The sequence below is a fragment of the Chenopodium quinoa genome, unplaced genomic scaffold (genome assembly GCF_001683475.1).
Source record: "Chenopodium quinoa cultivar QQ74 unplaced genomic scaffold, ASM168347v1, whole genome shotgun sequence".
NCBI classification, from domain to species: domain Eukaryota; kingdom Viridiplantae; phylum Streptophyta; class Magnoliopsida; order Caryophyllales; family Amaranthaceae; genus Chenopodium; species Chenopodium quinoa.
Genome location: NW_018742204.1, coordinates 293,782 through 309,998, shown reverse-complemented (window position 1 = coordinate 309,998; position 16,217 = coordinate 293,782). Strand labels below are relative to the sequence as shown.

Below are 16,217 nucleotides of genomic sequence, written 5' to 3'. Positions count from 1 at the left end.
ACATGATAAAGGCGTTTCGAATGTGATTATTACATGTTGAATAGAAGTAACTAAACAAGAAGTAAGGTTGCCTTAATCCTCACTTGAAATCCACTAGTGACAAAATCCTTCATGCCTTGGCTTCTTCCCATAGTTCTTCCATTTATGTGCATCTCTTCAGTTACAATTGTTTTGTAAATAGCTCAGAAAATACAGTTTTATACTCTTGATCGCGCGTAATGATGGCTCGTGATGTAGTGACCAAATCTAATGATACTTTATGTTTTGAACTAGACTATGGGAGCGTAATTGAATTACTCAGCCAACAAAATTGATGGCTTTCCCTGTACCAAATATAGCATTAGGTACTACAATCAACCTCCAAATCCTTGATCAACCATGACATAAACACTTGTAGGAGTAGCCACACTCGACTCGATAACCACCTGATTTTGTGACACATTACGCAAAACGTGATTAGGGAAGGCATTTTCACTCGTACTTGGTGTGTATTGAACATGTTTTATGAGATTTGGAAACAAAAGAATCCCACTAAAGTCTGCAGTGAAGGTGCTTCCATTCCCCTGAACTGCTGACTTTGCTATGGTACCTTAGCATTCATCCCTTTGACACTATTCCGATCAATTAGAATTTGATCAACATCTCCAAAGGGACCATCTAATTGTACAATGTCGATCCCATTTCCGGACCCTGCAAAGATGTTGTCGACGATATTGACACCATTTGCAACACCCTTGACAGAATTAAACTAAATGCATGCATCTCCTAGGAAGTTGTTAGAAATAATAAGTTGTACCGGATCTTCTGCTACAATGCCGGTATAATCCAAGTAAGAATTTACGATCCTTGTTTGGGTTAGACCAGCCAACTTCAGATAGATACCGGTTCCCCCAAACCCGGTTGCTTTGTTATAGCAATGCACCCCGGACAGAAGGTTAGCCTGCCCTGATACTATAATCCCTTTATTAGCTGAAAATATTACTGACATCATTCACAACATTTAAGGGTTATTGTTGTGCCTGTGAAGTTTCTTTCACCCGGATCGTTCCCGGTTGTGATATGTTGTCCCAAGTAGGAACTTCGGGTCAGAGTTTCGTGTCCACACTCAACTCGAATGCCCTCGGACATGAAATGGACAATGTAACAATTATCTATGCTAACTCTAAGAGTGTTGATAACAGCAATGCCACCACCTTTATAGTTGCAATCTAACATAAGGTCTGTGAACGATATGTACTCAAAGTTGTAGGATGAGCTGCTAAGGTTTTGATCTGTTGAAGAAGTTGTGTTTTCTTTACTGATTTGAGAAGGGGGTGATGCTGAAAGTTCAATTAGATATCGATCCGTTGCAAAATTGTCTGATGCTATTAGAGTTCCTCCATGCATCTGTTGAAGAAAATCATATGAAGTTGGTCAGTAATAGCCAAATTCAGGTACCCAAATGTAAAAAGAAAATCAAGTGGATTACTTTTGAGTTTAAGCATTGGTACGCTCTACTTCCTTTAGAGAAGCTCCCATCCTCCCCTCTCTTTCGTTTCTAAACATTGCAACCACCTTATTTCCATGATGACGAGCAAATTTCTAAACACTGAAATACTACCTCCGATTTTTTTTAGTTGTAACTTTGGGGTGTTATTTGTGAGATATAAATATTCCAGAGTTGTAACTAAAAAAAATCGAAGATAGTATTATATTTTTGACATGTTAATTTATTGATACAAATATGAATTTGACACGTTACGACGTATGTGATAACTCCATGTTCAATAAATTATAGGACAAGAAATACTGAATTTATGCTCTTATCCTTAAATCTATTAACCCAAAATTTATAATCTTGTCGTGTAGAGATAGTGAGCCACAACTTACATTGTGTCTTAGGCAATAAATCCATTAATTATGTATCATTTTCATGCCCTACTCTCACATAGTTTCGTACTTTAGGTTGTACTAAATTTTAATTTCATTGCCAAACTTTTATTATTGATATTTGATAATCTTCACTAATATACAAGGTATATTCAGGAAATCAAAAGTGTGGGTTCGGAGTAATTAAATAATACTACCTCCGTTAATTATTATGTGCAACTTTGGGGTATTAATTAACGGGGTTGTTAAATATCGCCCTCGAATATCTAACTAACGCCCGCAAAATAAAATAAAATTACGTATTTATCCTTATAATAACGATTATAAAAATAATACTTTTTACCGTTCTCTCTAGTGGTCAACGGCCACTAACGCTCATCGAACAACCACCCCAACCACCGTGAGTTTCAAAATCAAACAAATTTTTAAAATTTTGCAAAATCAAATTAGTTTGATCTTATGGACAACGATAAAATACCAGAAACACAACCTTAGACGCTCGCCAAAGGCTCGTCAAACCATACAGGATCAGTATTCGCGATAAATTTTTTAAAAAAATTCGAAACCCAAGAAACGCCTAGAATTTTCGAATACCCTAGGCTGAAACACCTAGTTTTTTCGAAACATCCTAGGCTATTCGAAAAAATTAGGCGTTTCAGCCTAGGGTATTCTAAAAAACTAGGCGTTTCACCTCAAATGCCCAGATTTTTCATACAACCACACGGTTGTTTGCATGAACTAGGCGTTTGAGCCTAGGACGTGTGAAAAATCTAAGCGTTTGCCGCGAATTCAGAGAAAAAAAAAAACGTTTTCTCCGCCGGTGACCGACTTCCTTTTGTCCTTAATTACTCATCATTACCACGGCTATGTAGATCGTGAAATCGGAGGTAAGTAGTTGGTGGTTAAAAGAGGAGGAGATGGTGGTGGTGGTGGTGGTTAGTATGAAGAGGTGGTAAAGGTAGGTAGTACAAAGAGGGGGGTAAATTGAGGGGGTAATTTTATTTTTATTAGAAAAGGGTAAATTTGTAATTTTAGTTTATTTTACGGGCGTTAGTTAGATATTCGATGACGACGTTTAGCTTTCCACTTTATTTTTAGGAAAATTTGGATTTTGGTACCTCGAAAATGGGGGTAATTGAATTTTAGTACCCATCTAAAATTTTATTTTAAATTGGTACCTCAAAAATGACTAAACTATAGATATCAGTACCTCCGTTAGCATTCTGTCAACTTTGCCGTTAGTGGGTCCCATTATCTAATTATTTAATAATTTAATTTATTAAAAAAAAAAGAAAAAACATTTAATTAAAAAAACTTAAAAAATAAAAAAAAAAATCAGAAAAACCCCTAATACCACCAACCACCCACCTTCCCCGCGCCGACGCCACCCACCAGCCCTGCCTCCCCGCGACGACGCCACCCAACACACCACCACTCAACGCACCACCAACGAGTCCAGCACCACGAACGGAGCCCATCACCACCCAACACACCACCACCAAACGCACCACCAACGAGCCCAGCACCACCCAACACACCACCACCCAGCGCACCACCAACGAGCCCAGCACCACTACCACCTGCGAACCCAGACCCACAACCCCGAAACCCACGTACCACCACCCACCCCGAAACCCACCACCAAAAATCCAGACCCACAACCCACCAGCCCAACGCACTCGAAACCGACAACCCACGAACTACAACCCACCACCACCCACCCCAAAACTCATAACCTAAGAACCCAGCCAACAACCCCAAAACCCGCCACCACGAACCCAGACCCACAACCGTCGAACCCACTACAACCCACCACCACCCACCTCGAAACCCAATTCCCACGAACCCAGACCCACAACCACGAAACCCACCACCCACAGCCCCGGAACGCACAACCCACGAACTTAGATCAACCGCCCACAACCCCGAAACTCACAAACCACCAACCAACACCACGGGTGGCGTCGTCGCGGGGAGGCAAGGCTGGTGGGGTGGGGGTGGCGTCGGCGCGGGGAAGGTGGGTGGCTGATTTTTTTGATTTTTCCTGATTTTTTTTTATTATTTTTTAAGTTTTTTTTTATTAAATGTTTTTTTTTTAATAAATTAAATTATTAAATAATTAGATAATGGGACCCACTAACGGCAAAGTTGACAGAATGCTAACGGAGGTACTGATATCTATAGTTTAGTCATTTTTGAGGTACCAATTTAAAATAAAATTTTAGATGGGTACTAAAATTCAATTACCCCCATTTTCGAGGTATCAAAATCCAAATTTTCCTTATTTTTATTGCAATGTTGCCATGTTGGTGATATCACACTTGTCAATGCAAATTCTATTACTTACATATCTTAAATTTATATTTTCGTAAAACATATAAAAAGTTGATATCAAGAAAGTATTTTTTAACATATGAATTAGAAAAAACGATCATAGGAGTAACTATTATAAAATTAATATTCAATAGAATACATTTAGAAAAAGTGGGATTTATATAAGCATTTAATATAAATGGCCTTTATTGGAATCAAACCTAGACCTTGTAGCCCAAGCGCACTAACACAAACACCCTGGTTAGGTTGTTACCATTGAGCTACACTACTTTACGTCTTTATCTACCTTAGTTATGTACAGAAATTGTACTTATTCTTTCTTTAAGTTTTTTGTTTATAAATAATTAAACCACCATGAAACGGAGGTAGTAATATGTTTAATTTCGATTCAGGTTAATAAATCATAGAAAATATAAATCTATAAATCCAAAATTTTTAATCTTGTCGTGTAGAAGTAGTGAGCCACAACTTACATTATTTCTTATGCAATAAATCCATTGGTTATGTATCATTTTCATGCCCTACCCTCACATGATTCCGTACTTTAGCCACTCTTTAGGTTGTACTAAATTTTAACTTAATTGCCAAACTTTTATTATTGATAATCTTCACTACTACAAATATCAATACTTCCCCTACCACTTTGATAACCTATTCTCCTCAAGATTAATAATGAATCAGAAAATTTTTATTTTTTTTTTTCTTTGTTATTTCTCATCCTCAAAACTCAAGCTCAATTTTCCTTTCTTTCAAGATTATATATACCTGACGTATATCTTCTTGGCTTTCAATCTCATGCACATGGACGTCGACAGTATCATCATCTACCCCTCGGACTCGACGCTGTAGGTGCAGAATCTACCGCATTTGATTGTGAAGGTAATGGCCCGTACGTTGGAGTTTCCGATGGTCGGATATTAAAGTGGCAAGGCCCTTCAATTGGTTGGACCGTCTTTGCAATAACCAGTCAAGATAGGTATACATCTTAAATACACTTAACCTACTTATATAGTTTAATAGTTATATGGAAATCCTAAATTACAAATATAGTGAGGGACGACTTAATTAATTAAAACTTTCCTCCAATTTGACAATTTTCTAGGTGTGATTCATGACTTTATGAAAAAAAATTAATAAAAAAATTAATAAAGTTATTTCAATACAAATTAAACTCAAAATTATCAAAATATACGGACGCAAACTGATATATACAAGTATCTAACATATTTTAATTTAAATTCCATATCATTGTGATTTAATATTTTAATTACACGTCAAATGCATGTGATGGAATAAATGACTCTTCTTTGGAACAATATTGTGGTAGACCTCTTGGGTTGAAGTTTAACATGGCAACTTGTGAATTATACATTGCTGATTCAAGTTTTGGATTAGTAAAGGTTGATCGTAAAGGTGGTGCCGCCACTTCACTAGCCACCACTCACCAGTGCCGATGCGGTACCATTTCGCTTTCTAAACGACCTTGATATCGACTATGAAAGTGGTGATGTTTATTTCACTGATTCAAGTTCTCAATATCATCGATGGTAATATATACTTTATAATATCAAATTTATGTAATTTTTACGTATCATATAACTAATATATAAAGCTAAACTTTTAGCCAGATGACGAGGTAGCGACATTTAGCGTTCTAATTTTTCGCCAAGTGTCGCGCCACGTAGGATAGAGTTATATAGAATTTAATTTGTAGGATAAAAAAGTTAATTTAAAATTCTATTTTGAATCAAATTTGGATAAAATTTTAGGAAAAAATTGTTAATTTAGAGTTTTATTTTCGATAAAGTACCAATATTTCATATGTATAAATTAAATTATAATTTTATCAAAAAAAATTATAACACTCATAAATTATCATATAAATTTATTTTTTGTATCATAGTATTTTTTTTTTGGAGCGAAGGAATTAGCTCAAAATGCACCAAATCCATTATTTATAATATATTTTAATCAATTAAAACAATATACTTTACAATCTAATATAATTTTATTAATGTGTGTAGACCTGTCAATCGGGTCGGGTCACGAGCCATTTCGGACAGGGTCATTATTTCAGGTTACGGGTCAAGAAATGTTTTTCACCAATGTTATTAATTATTATTAGTCATTACATGCCTACTATATAGTTTAAATCATCACAAAAACATATCAATTTCTAACTAATTTTGTATCAATGATATGTTTTAAAATTTGAAATATAGATTAAAAATTTATCTTAAAATTCAATAAACAACCCGGGCATCGCACGGCCACAAAACTAGTTAATAATAAAAGATATTATTGATTGAAATAATACATTGACAATGTGTAACGAAAAGTATTGCATTAAAAAGAAAACAGAGTGTGCATAGCTCTATTTCATTTTATGTACAGCTAGGATTAATCCTTTTAGTATATTCTTGCAAAACTAACTTGTTATGAAAATATACAATTTTCATTTCATATTATTTGCAACAACTAATGAAGTATAATCATTTACAGGGAATTTAGGAAAATAGATATGAAAGATCGAAGTGGAAGGTTAATAAAGTATAACCCAAACACGAAACGTGTGACCGTGTTAGTTAGAGGTTTATCATTCGCAAACGGAGTAGCTTTGAGCAAGAATAAAGATTTCATTCTTGTTGCCGAAACAACTCTATATCAAGTGCAAAGGTACTGGCTAACCGGTCCGAAAACCGAAATAACCGAAGTGTTTATGAAACTTACGGGACGACCAGATAACATCAATCGAAACGCTTATGGAGATTTTTGGATTGCCCAAAACCCGACTAAACCTATTAAAATCAACGAGGGTGGAATGATATTAGAAAGTTTAGATACAAATGATATAATAGATTGTAGTGATGTGAAAGAAATTCACAATAAGTTGTGGATAGGTTCTGTTATTCAAAGTTACATTATCTACACTAGCTAAATATTGTTTGTAAGCCTACTTACTGTAAATTAATTTTAGATACAAATGATATAATAGATATTCTTCAAAAATTAATGTTTGTAAAGTTGTATTCATAAATTGTAAAGTTAGTGTAAAAAAAAAATCAAACGTTGTCCTCATGTACATAAACGATAATTATCTATTTGTTATTGATAGATTAACTCTTTTTAAAGTAGTTAAAATCAGATCCTGTTTTTTTTTTTAATTTTTTTTTTGGAAGGAGTAAAAATCAAATCCTGCATGTTATTGAGAAGGTTAGAATACTAAAGTGGAATTTTAGAAAACATAGGGCACCAAAGTGAAATTGAGAAAATCCTTGTTAATATGTCATATTAACATGGAATGTTTATATGGGGCAGAATTGACAATTCGTATGCTTGAGTAAGGGTATGGATGTCAACAAAAAGTTTCACAGATATCAATTTCCCCTTCCAACTTCATCTCCTCAACTTCAACTTCCCTCATCCTCCATTCACAAACAATAAAACATCCCCATATCAATTTATCACTCCTTCATCACTTTTAAAATTGAAACCTTCAATGGGCAGTTACAATGGAGATATTGAAGATGAGGACAAATTCCTACCCTTTAGGTTTAACCGAACCCTTTATTTCACTCTTTATTCTCAGGGTTTGTGACACATCACCTGCAAAAAATAAAAACTTTAAAAAAAAAATAAAAAAAAATAAAAAAAAAACTCTCATATTTACAAAAATGCCAACATATTAACATTGTAATGTTAATATGCCATATTAACCAGGCACCCAGTGAAATTATGTCAAACTTCACAACACTAAGTTGGAAATTTTCCTGTTTCATTATAAACTAACTTTATATATGTATTTTTCAATTATATAGTGATCGATACATCTCACTTAATAGTAGGCTATCAATCGGTCATAACATGTTTGAAGCGGATAATTGAAGGTTTGACTTATTTATAATGGACATCCAAATATTGTACTACCTCTGTTTTTTATTATATGCAACAAAGGAATATTTTATGTCTCATAAATAATACCCCTTTGTTGCACATAATAAGAAATGGAGGTAGTATTTTTTTTTTTTGACAGATTTTCCAAAAACAGATTAGATCCAAGTGCAGACAAACAGCTACACAAACACAAAAGAAAATACAATTTCTTCACTTTCTGTACGAACATGACTTGAGTAGTATTTCATATTTCAGCAATAACACATTTACTTTAACATACTAAGCTAGAAGGTCTACTACTAGAGAACATTGAGATGTGATTGTAAAGCACTCATTATTTATGGGATCAATTTGAAGAATAGTTCAGGCTCAAGCTTTTGTTGCATCAGTAAAGCCATCCTTTCGGACATTTCAGGTGTAAACTGATCGTCTTTGGTCCATTCCCACACTTTCACAGCCTTGTTATCTTCAAAGCTACACAAGTCTATAATTTGTTGTATGATACCATCACTTTCTTCTTCGGAAGAAAATGACATTCCTATAAATTCTGCTAACATCTTCAGTTGAACAGTGAGCTCGGTTTTCAGATTTTCGTACTGCAGGAACAACACCTTGTCTGATCTCTCTGTACTAGCCTCCCAATACTGACGAACATGGTTAAAGAAAGGGCCAGGAACAAATTTCCCCTCACTAAAATCTTGGTAGCAATCCTCGAGAGTAGGGGGTATGTAATCATCTCCTTTGGCCTTCTTAGCGTAGTCTATGAAAAAGTAATAGAATTAGACAAGCATGTCATAAGAGTTTCTACAAAGGTACAAAATCCTGACACCCTGAAGGCTGAAGTTTTGATAGATTCAGTAAGAGATGTGAAAGGGACATCAGTGTTAAGGAGCCTAGGTGACAGAATCTCATTAAGATGTGTAATGGACGGTGTGGTTGGTGGTAAGAAGTCTATGCTGTGTACAAACTGATCTCCATGATGATGGGAGTGTAAGGGAATTAGATCAATGCTTGGATAATTTACACGATTAACAACAGCGAAAAGCAGACATTTCAACCAAGCTGTTCCTGTTTTCGCAGGGCTAATAATGAAGATATCAGTGTCTCGAGCAGCAAAGTGTCTTTGAAAGGCGATGGCATTTCTTAATATAGGAATTTCATCTTCATCGTAGTAGTAGAAACCTTGATACTCGATCATTTGAAAATCTGAATTCCTTAAGGGAACTTTCGGAAGGCTTTCTATCAGTTTCTGCACTTCTTCATCTTCCTCCTTTGTTTGATTCAGATTCATATTATAGATTAGTATACACTTTTCTTGTTACTTTTCTATTGTACTTCGTTTAGTTGGTAGCTGAAGTGTGTAGAGTTCTTAGTTCATATACAGATATTGTTCACTAAAAAAAAAAAAACAAGTTGCCAATTTGCTATACAAGCTAAATCAAACGCACCCAATAATAGAGCATTAAACAAACAAATAAAATAAAGTCAGTCAAAGAATGAATCAAAATAAAGCAGCAGCTTGGTTTGTTCGTATAAGCCTGCAGGCTGCAGCAGCCCAACAGCTATATATTACAAGAAGTAAGCCCCCAACAAAGACGCTATTACTCTATCTCAGTGATACACTGGCGTTACGTTATTCCTTATTACAAAGTAAATTAAAATTTGTCAGATACAACCTACTCCCTCATTGTTTTTGTGTTAAAGTTCTTATATAGTTTTAGGTAGTTTAATTGACTCTAATACAATACGAAGTAATATGTAAGTAGAATAGTTAAGATGATGAAAAGCAATTCTAGACTTCAACCATCAGTTTAACATTTCAGTTGATTTGGTCATGTACTGTTGTACACTTGTACATGATATTAAAACCTCAAATTTCAAAGTACTGAGTGGGTGGAAATAATGAAGTTTGAAATTATTGTTATACATAAATTATGTATTCACTTGTATTAATTTTTCTGAAATCATGTCTGAAAAAGCAATTCTAAACACTGAAATAGTTCATGGATGCAACTAGATTAACAAGTAAAAGAATGGTGATTTCTCTATAACTGTTGCATAATAAATACAGAAAATTTTGATCCCTGATACACTTTTGATGTTCACTTGCATACCAACTCTGTTCTTTGCACAATATTTAATTCTTCTAGCCATGCAGTGTGAAGGGGGCAAGGATCAGGTTTTCCATCAGAAATTGCCTTATCGGAAAGTGAATAGAACCAGCCGTTTCTCCATTTGAACTGCAAGAATAGATTAATGAAAGCATTAGAAACATATAGGGCTAAGCAGGAAATAACATAATTTCCCAAGTGATTCTCTCTTTCAATTTGGAGCTGTCCCATGTTTTACAGCAGTCTAGCCATCTCTCTGAAGTACTATAATAGCAGAACTCGATGATTAAGAATAATAAGGAACGGATAAACAATATAAGTGTCAGAGATCATTGATAAAAAAAAAAAAAAAAAAACAAGAGATGAGATTCACCTCTTTTACTGCCGTGGGGAAGTGTGCTACAGTACGTGAATAGGCACATAATCTTTCTTCTATTCCTTCTTCAAATGCCAAGCCCTTTTCCGTTGCAGCTGCAGATGCAAGTTCAGCGATAAGAGCTGACACCTGAAAACATGTCGATAGTTGAGGTTGTTTACAAAGAGAATCGATAGATCTAAACCTTCATAAGCTGGTTTAAATTCTCGTCTACACGCAAAATTATGCACACAAACACGAGTGAATTGCCTTAAAATACAGGCTTTGTGTTAAGAAGTACAATAGAAGAAAAGCAGCAACTTATTGAGTAATACAGTGAGATCTCTTCAGCAATTAATATTGAAGCGTCAAGAATTCCTAGTATAATCATCAATACAAGGATCAAATTGGTAATAGTCTTCAATAGGCCACACACATCTATATGGATGAACTCAAGTTTCTCGGCTTTCTCCTTGGTCCTCTATGCTTAAACCAATAAATATGAATCAAAGTTCACATATGTTGCTTTCCCTTCTTTTTTTTTTGTCATCAACACATATATGTCTTGACATGAAAGGCGTGGAAATTCTGAAGATCTACGGCCAAGAAAATAAGCTCAGCCTCTACTAGTATCTTCTTCCAGGAAGCGTCAAATAAGAAGAAACTATGGAATATTCGGCCAGACAAAGAGCTAAGTATTCCATAGAAGAGGAAAAGAAAGAAAAAAAAAAAAAACAGGAATTGTTGAGAAAAGTGTCAGCAAGAAGGATGACGGTATATTCCATTTCCCTAAGGATGGGGCATGAGCAGACCACAGATACATGACGAGCTTAGGACAATAGGGGCTAGATCCTGTTATGGAACTTTTAATTCATCTGGCAAAATGAAGGAGAATTTAAGTTGGCCAAATTTAGCCATACCTCTGATCGGTATTCCTTCTCTACAGTACCCACTGTTGCTCCAGGATGAAGGGCTCCAACAAGCATAAATGCTGAGATCCATATTAGTTTCTCTAACATCTGTTTCTGAAATGGTTCCTTATCAAGTACCTGCAGTCATCAGCAATCAAGAAAATTAACTTATATATTATGCTCTAAAGATAGGCCCATGCGGCTTTGCAATGGACGGATTATTACTGCTAATCAAATTCTAACATCTGAAATGACATAGGAATATTATCATAACAATTCCAACATAACTTTTATTCTTTTAAAGCTATATTTTTATTTGATAACTTGATACATCTCTTTATAAAAACTTATAAATATATTTTATTCCAACTCTTTTTTTTTAATTTATTTTTAAGTACTAGTAACTTAAATTGGCCAAAAAGTTTGAATTTAATATTATGCAGTGGCTTCCAAAATTGACTTTAACATTTTCTTTTTATCTCAATCACTATCCTATTTCTTCATTTAAGACTTTCTAATGAAAAATTCACTTCTACTCACAATTTTGTATTTTTTAAAGAGAAGGTGGGACTGTGGGAACATTCCATTGGATCAAGCTCCAAAATTACAAATTCGTGGAACAAAGACAAACAATTTAATGCACAACTCAAGGTAAAATTGGAAGAGTGTAACAAAAATACAAATTAAGTGAAAAGCTCTAGTAAGAACACCTCCCGCATGTGAGAACATGTCCTATGCTCTATAAACTAATTGTAATGTTCTTAATTAGTAGTTCTTTTCATATAAGAATACTACCCACTAAAGCTCCATGCTTAAATTCAACCAAGCTCTTCACAAATTCAATGAAATTTATTCATAAATTTGACTTATTTAGGTAATGGATTTAATTTTGTTTCACCCTCCTCTAAAATAGTCTCTCCCCTCATAAATAATAATCCTCTGTCCTCAAGTAGACTCCATGAAGCTAAAGCTCAAGCTTAGATGTACGGAAGTTTCGGTCCATGTTTTATTTGCCTTATATTAACTTATTTTAGGAAATGTAAGTTTTAGAAAGATAAGTTCAAGAAAAAAAAAAGTTCTGATAGATAAGGGAAACCCAAGTTCAAATTACAACTAAGATAAGTTCTAATAAAGTTTAATAAGTTTAGGGTGAATCCAGATACGATAAGACAAGTTCACTAGAACAGAAAAAACACCCTTAGAATAAGTTCACATTTTTCAAGTTATAGCTTGTGTTTTAAATAACTTTAAGCATTAATATAAGCCATTAGAGTCCATGCTCTAAAAAGTTAAGTGTGTTGTTCTAAATTTCCATTGCATATGTTCTATATTGCTTTGGATATTATTCATCATCTTTTCTTCTTGTATGTTATAAAAATACATATTATACATCCTAAATAAATGTACAATATGTCCTAACTTGTAAAACAAAAGTCTAGTTGTCTTCAATAGTGGATGCATCCACAACCAATCATTAGATTTCTTCTAATCCAATGGCCAAGATCTATTCTCATATATATAGAGGGTCAACAAGTTCACTATAGCAAGGTCCTTTGAAATTGCATGATATGAATTGCAACATAATTAATGTACACACACAAAAATGCAAACCCGGAGTGTTTACCTTACAAGAAAGGCCTCCAGCACGTAATCTTTCTGCTACCGCAGGAGCCCATTTGCCAAAAGCTGCTGTCAGACCTTCTGGATTAGTGTCTGTCTTACCATCAATTGGTGGTTCACCAAGCTTAGCAACCGCAAAATATGCCAAAAGTTGGTCAGCATCACCAAGACCTTTACTGTGAAACCATGGCTCCAGCATCCCATTCTGGAAAAAGACCAAATCTGCCAGATTGTGAGAAGGATACAACCATCATCAACATGATCGAAACAGAAATTTTTAAAATATAACCAGGCACATTCATATGTATCTAATTGTACATACAATAGTTTATAGCAGTGCTGAAAAATTGACATTAGGTGAACCAGTCGGTTCTCGAATGTCAATATCACAATAAAAACTCTCATATAACTACTATAAAAAAAAATGATATAATAAGATAAAATAAAATGGGAAAGCAAGACTTATATTAACACATCTACACATCCTATTTCTCTTGATCAATACCCCCTTTTTTTTTTATGAGAAAACTCTTGATCAATTCTTATCAACACATCAAAGTAATGAAAGATTGATTGTAAGGAAAAGGATGTGTATGTCCTTGTTGGATTATGTACATGGGTCATAGGAATATTTTTACTTGATGCTGAAATGATTGTTGATTTAACAATTTGAATACATGAAACACCCTCAAATTTTAGCAATTATAACCAGAAACCCAATGATCAGATTTCAAATTTGCAACTTTTTCTAGTTACAAAACTATATACTCCAATTGTTACAAAATTTTTAACACATTGGCATTATCTTGCACAACATCAGGATTAAATTACCCTACTAAAAACCTTTCAAATATTAGAAATTAACCAATTGAATCAAATATTAGAAATTAACAAATTGAAAAATAAACCTAAGAGAAATTCCTCAAAGTTAATCTCACAAATCAGCATTATAATAAATCATAAGCACAATGAAAACTGAATGAAGGTTAAAACCCTAACCTTTCCAACGAGATTGAGGAGTAACTTGAAGAACACCCTCAAGATCATCATTTCTAGTACAAACTAAAATGGGGCCATCAAAATCAAGAGGAACAAAATCCCCTCTTTTAATCAACAAATCATCACCATTACCCATGTCTTGTAAAGCTCTACCAACTCTTCCACCACCAACAATAATGGCAGGAACAACTTTACTCTTTAAAGTTTCAGGCTTTTCAACAGTAGCAGCCATTGTTGAGCTTGCTGATAATGCTGTTATGGAAGGAGTAATTCTGGGAGTTGAATAATAATGGGATTGTCCCAAAAGTTTTGGGATTTTGGAAATTGGGTTTGGGTTTGAAATGGGTGTGATTTTGGGGAAGAATGATGCAGTGGAAGTAGGAGGGGTAGTGAATAAGAATGAGGCCATGGAATAACTGAATGTGGTACTGCTAATCTGCTATTCTGCTAATGCTGGTTGTTGTTGGGTCATGTACTGTTTTTTGTGGTATGTTACATACTTACATGTACATGAAATCTTGAAGATAGGGTAATCGAAGTTCATTTTGTGATTGGGTAATATTATGTGAGAAAAAGGTTGTTTACTTGTTTTGATGAGGTACCAACCATTACAATGTAATGTGGACAACGTGTGAAATTACCGATACCGACAAGTTGAGGTTTGTCAACATACTCTCGTAAGGTTGGAACAAGATAAAGTCAATTAAAAGATAAGATTCTCTTCCAAAAAAATAAAACAAAAGGTAAGGTTGTCGCGCATATAGAACCCGTGACTGCCACGTAGATAGGACTAGCGCTATATGCACACGATGTGTGCGACGTTGATATAGTAAAGGCAGCGTATTGCATAAAGTTAATATTATGAGTTTCACAATTTGATGTTTTTCCAAGTACAACGGCTTTTACAACTCCGACGTCTTGTTTAATGTATTCCAAGCTTGTTTTTGAGTTTAAAGCCCTCTCATTAATTTGTAATCTAATTTTTTGAGGTTTTTTTTATTAATATTTTAGGAAAATTCTTGATTGCATAGAGGTTAATATTATATTACTCTACCATTACTAGTTTATTTGATTTCGTTTCATCCTCCTAATATGTTAAATTTTCTTTAATACATTTTTTAAAATTATTATTAAAAGATTCTAAATTGTGATTAAAATTTAGGAAACTCACATTACTGTATAGAATATTGTAATTTCTTTACTATTATTTTAAAAAAAAATTTAGGGACCATTAGAGGAGTTCAATTCAAAAGTTGGACCAACTTTTCATTTTTCCTCCTCCTGGCTTATATACTCCATCCGTTAAATACTTAAATATTAATCGCAACATGTATTATATATAAATGGGTGCTAAGCTTTAATCGCAAAAAAAATTTCCATAAATGATAAGTTTTTTAAGCAAAAACACCAAGATATCCTTACTTAAAAATCATTAACAATTAGGCCTAATCTAAGAAGAACAATTTTACAATGGCTACATAAATTTTGAAGCCATTATAATCTTAAATCATGACCATACATTTGCTTATATTAAATCAATATCATTCATTGAGTTGACTTAACAAAAAAATTTATTTGTCATTAAATTAAAAATTATTTGTTTTATCTTTTCATTTCTGCACTTCCTAATCATCATCATCATCAACACACACACACACTCACTCTAAATAATCAAAGGCCTTATATAATAAAATCAAAACTTCATCCGTCAAATTTCACCATTAATCATCTTCTAAATAATCAAAGGCCTTATATAATAAAATTCAAAACTTCATCCGTCAAATTTTACCATTAATCATCTTCTTTGTACCTTTCTTCCATAAATTATAATATAACTCAACCGAGTATAGTTATTCCGCATTTGTATTTGATTAACTCCAATGATATTATATTGTGTATGGAAAGTAACCAATTTCCTATGGAAAGAAAGATTCGTTGGAAATCGATTCCGAAAATTGGAACGTATATGGAGTATGTCAAAACGTTAATTAAGTAAGACATTAATAGTGAAACTTTTTTTTTTTTTTGAATAAAGTAGTTTTTATAAAAAAAACAAAAAAAAATTGAAATTTTTATTTTATAAATAGGGTTAAATAAATGAATGGATGAGATCTCCTCCTAAAC

The 16,217-nt window shown here is 33.8% G+C and overlaps 2 protein-coding genes and 2 pseudogenes across 2 annotated transcripts; 1 reads left to right on the top strand and 3 right to left on the bottom strand.

Annotated features, from left to right (window-relative positions):
- Nucleotides 1-349: 349 nt before the first annotated feature.
- On the bottom strand, nucleotides 350-1,386 carry LOC110691391 (annotated as a pseudogene).
- A 3,473-nt stretch (nucleotides 1,387-4,859) lies between these two features.
- On the top strand, nucleotides 4,860-8,146 carry LOC110725085 (annotated as a pseudogene).
- A 289-nt stretch (nucleotides 8,147-8,435) lies between these two features.
- On the bottom strand, nucleotides 8,436-9,388 carry LOC110725075 (cytosolic sulfotransferase 1-like). The gene is made up of 2 exons (XM_021904550.1): nucleotides 8,914-9,388; nucleotides 8,436-8,857 (listed from the first exon to the last, which is right to left on the bottom strand). The coding sequence occupies exons 1-2, from the start codon at nucleotides 9,386-9,388 to the stop codon at nucleotides 8,436-8,438; spliced, it is 897 nt and encodes a 298-aa protein (XP_021760242.1).
- Nucleotides 9,389-10,021: 633 nt separating this feature from the next.
- LOC110699271 lies at nucleotides 10,022-14,626 on the bottom strand. Its single transcript, XM_021876807.1, has 5 exons — nucleotides 14,094-14,626; nucleotides 13,099-13,316; nucleotides 11,484-11,612; nucleotides 10,582-10,713; nucleotides 10,022-10,337 (listed from the first exon to the last, which is right to left on the bottom strand). Exons 1-5 carry the CDS (start codon nucleotides 14,500-14,502, stop codon nucleotides 10,200-10,202), a joined length of 1,026 nt encoding a protein of 341 aa, XP_021732499.1. The 5' UTR covers nucleotides 14,503-14,626; the 3' UTR covers nucleotides 10,022-10,199.
- Between the last annotated feature and the right edge of the window lie 1,591 nt (nucleotides 14,627-16,217).

Bases quoted from the DNA above. Each gene is read 5' to 3' on its own strand.
- LOC110725075 (XM_021904550.1), bottom strand. From the start codon at position 9,388: ATGAATCTGAATCAAACAAAGGAGGAAGATGAAGAAGTGCAGAAACTG. The intron at 8,858-8,913 runs GTACCTTTGTAG...ACTTTTTCATAG, and splicing joins CTTCAGGGTGTCAGGATTTT to ACTACGCTAAGAAGGCCAAA.
- LOC110699271 (XM_021876807.1), bottom strand. From the start codon at position 14,502: ATGGCCTCATTCTTATTCACTACCCCTCCTACTTCCACTGCATCATTC. The intron at 13,317-14,093 runs GTTAGGGTTTTA...ACAATCTGGCAG, and splicing joins TCCTCAATCTCGTTGGAAAG to ATTTGGTCTTTTTCCAGAAT. The intron at 10,714-11,483 runs GTATGGCTAAAT...ACATGTTTTCAG, and splicing joins AGAAGGAATACCGATCAGAG to GTGTCAGCTCTTATCGCTGA.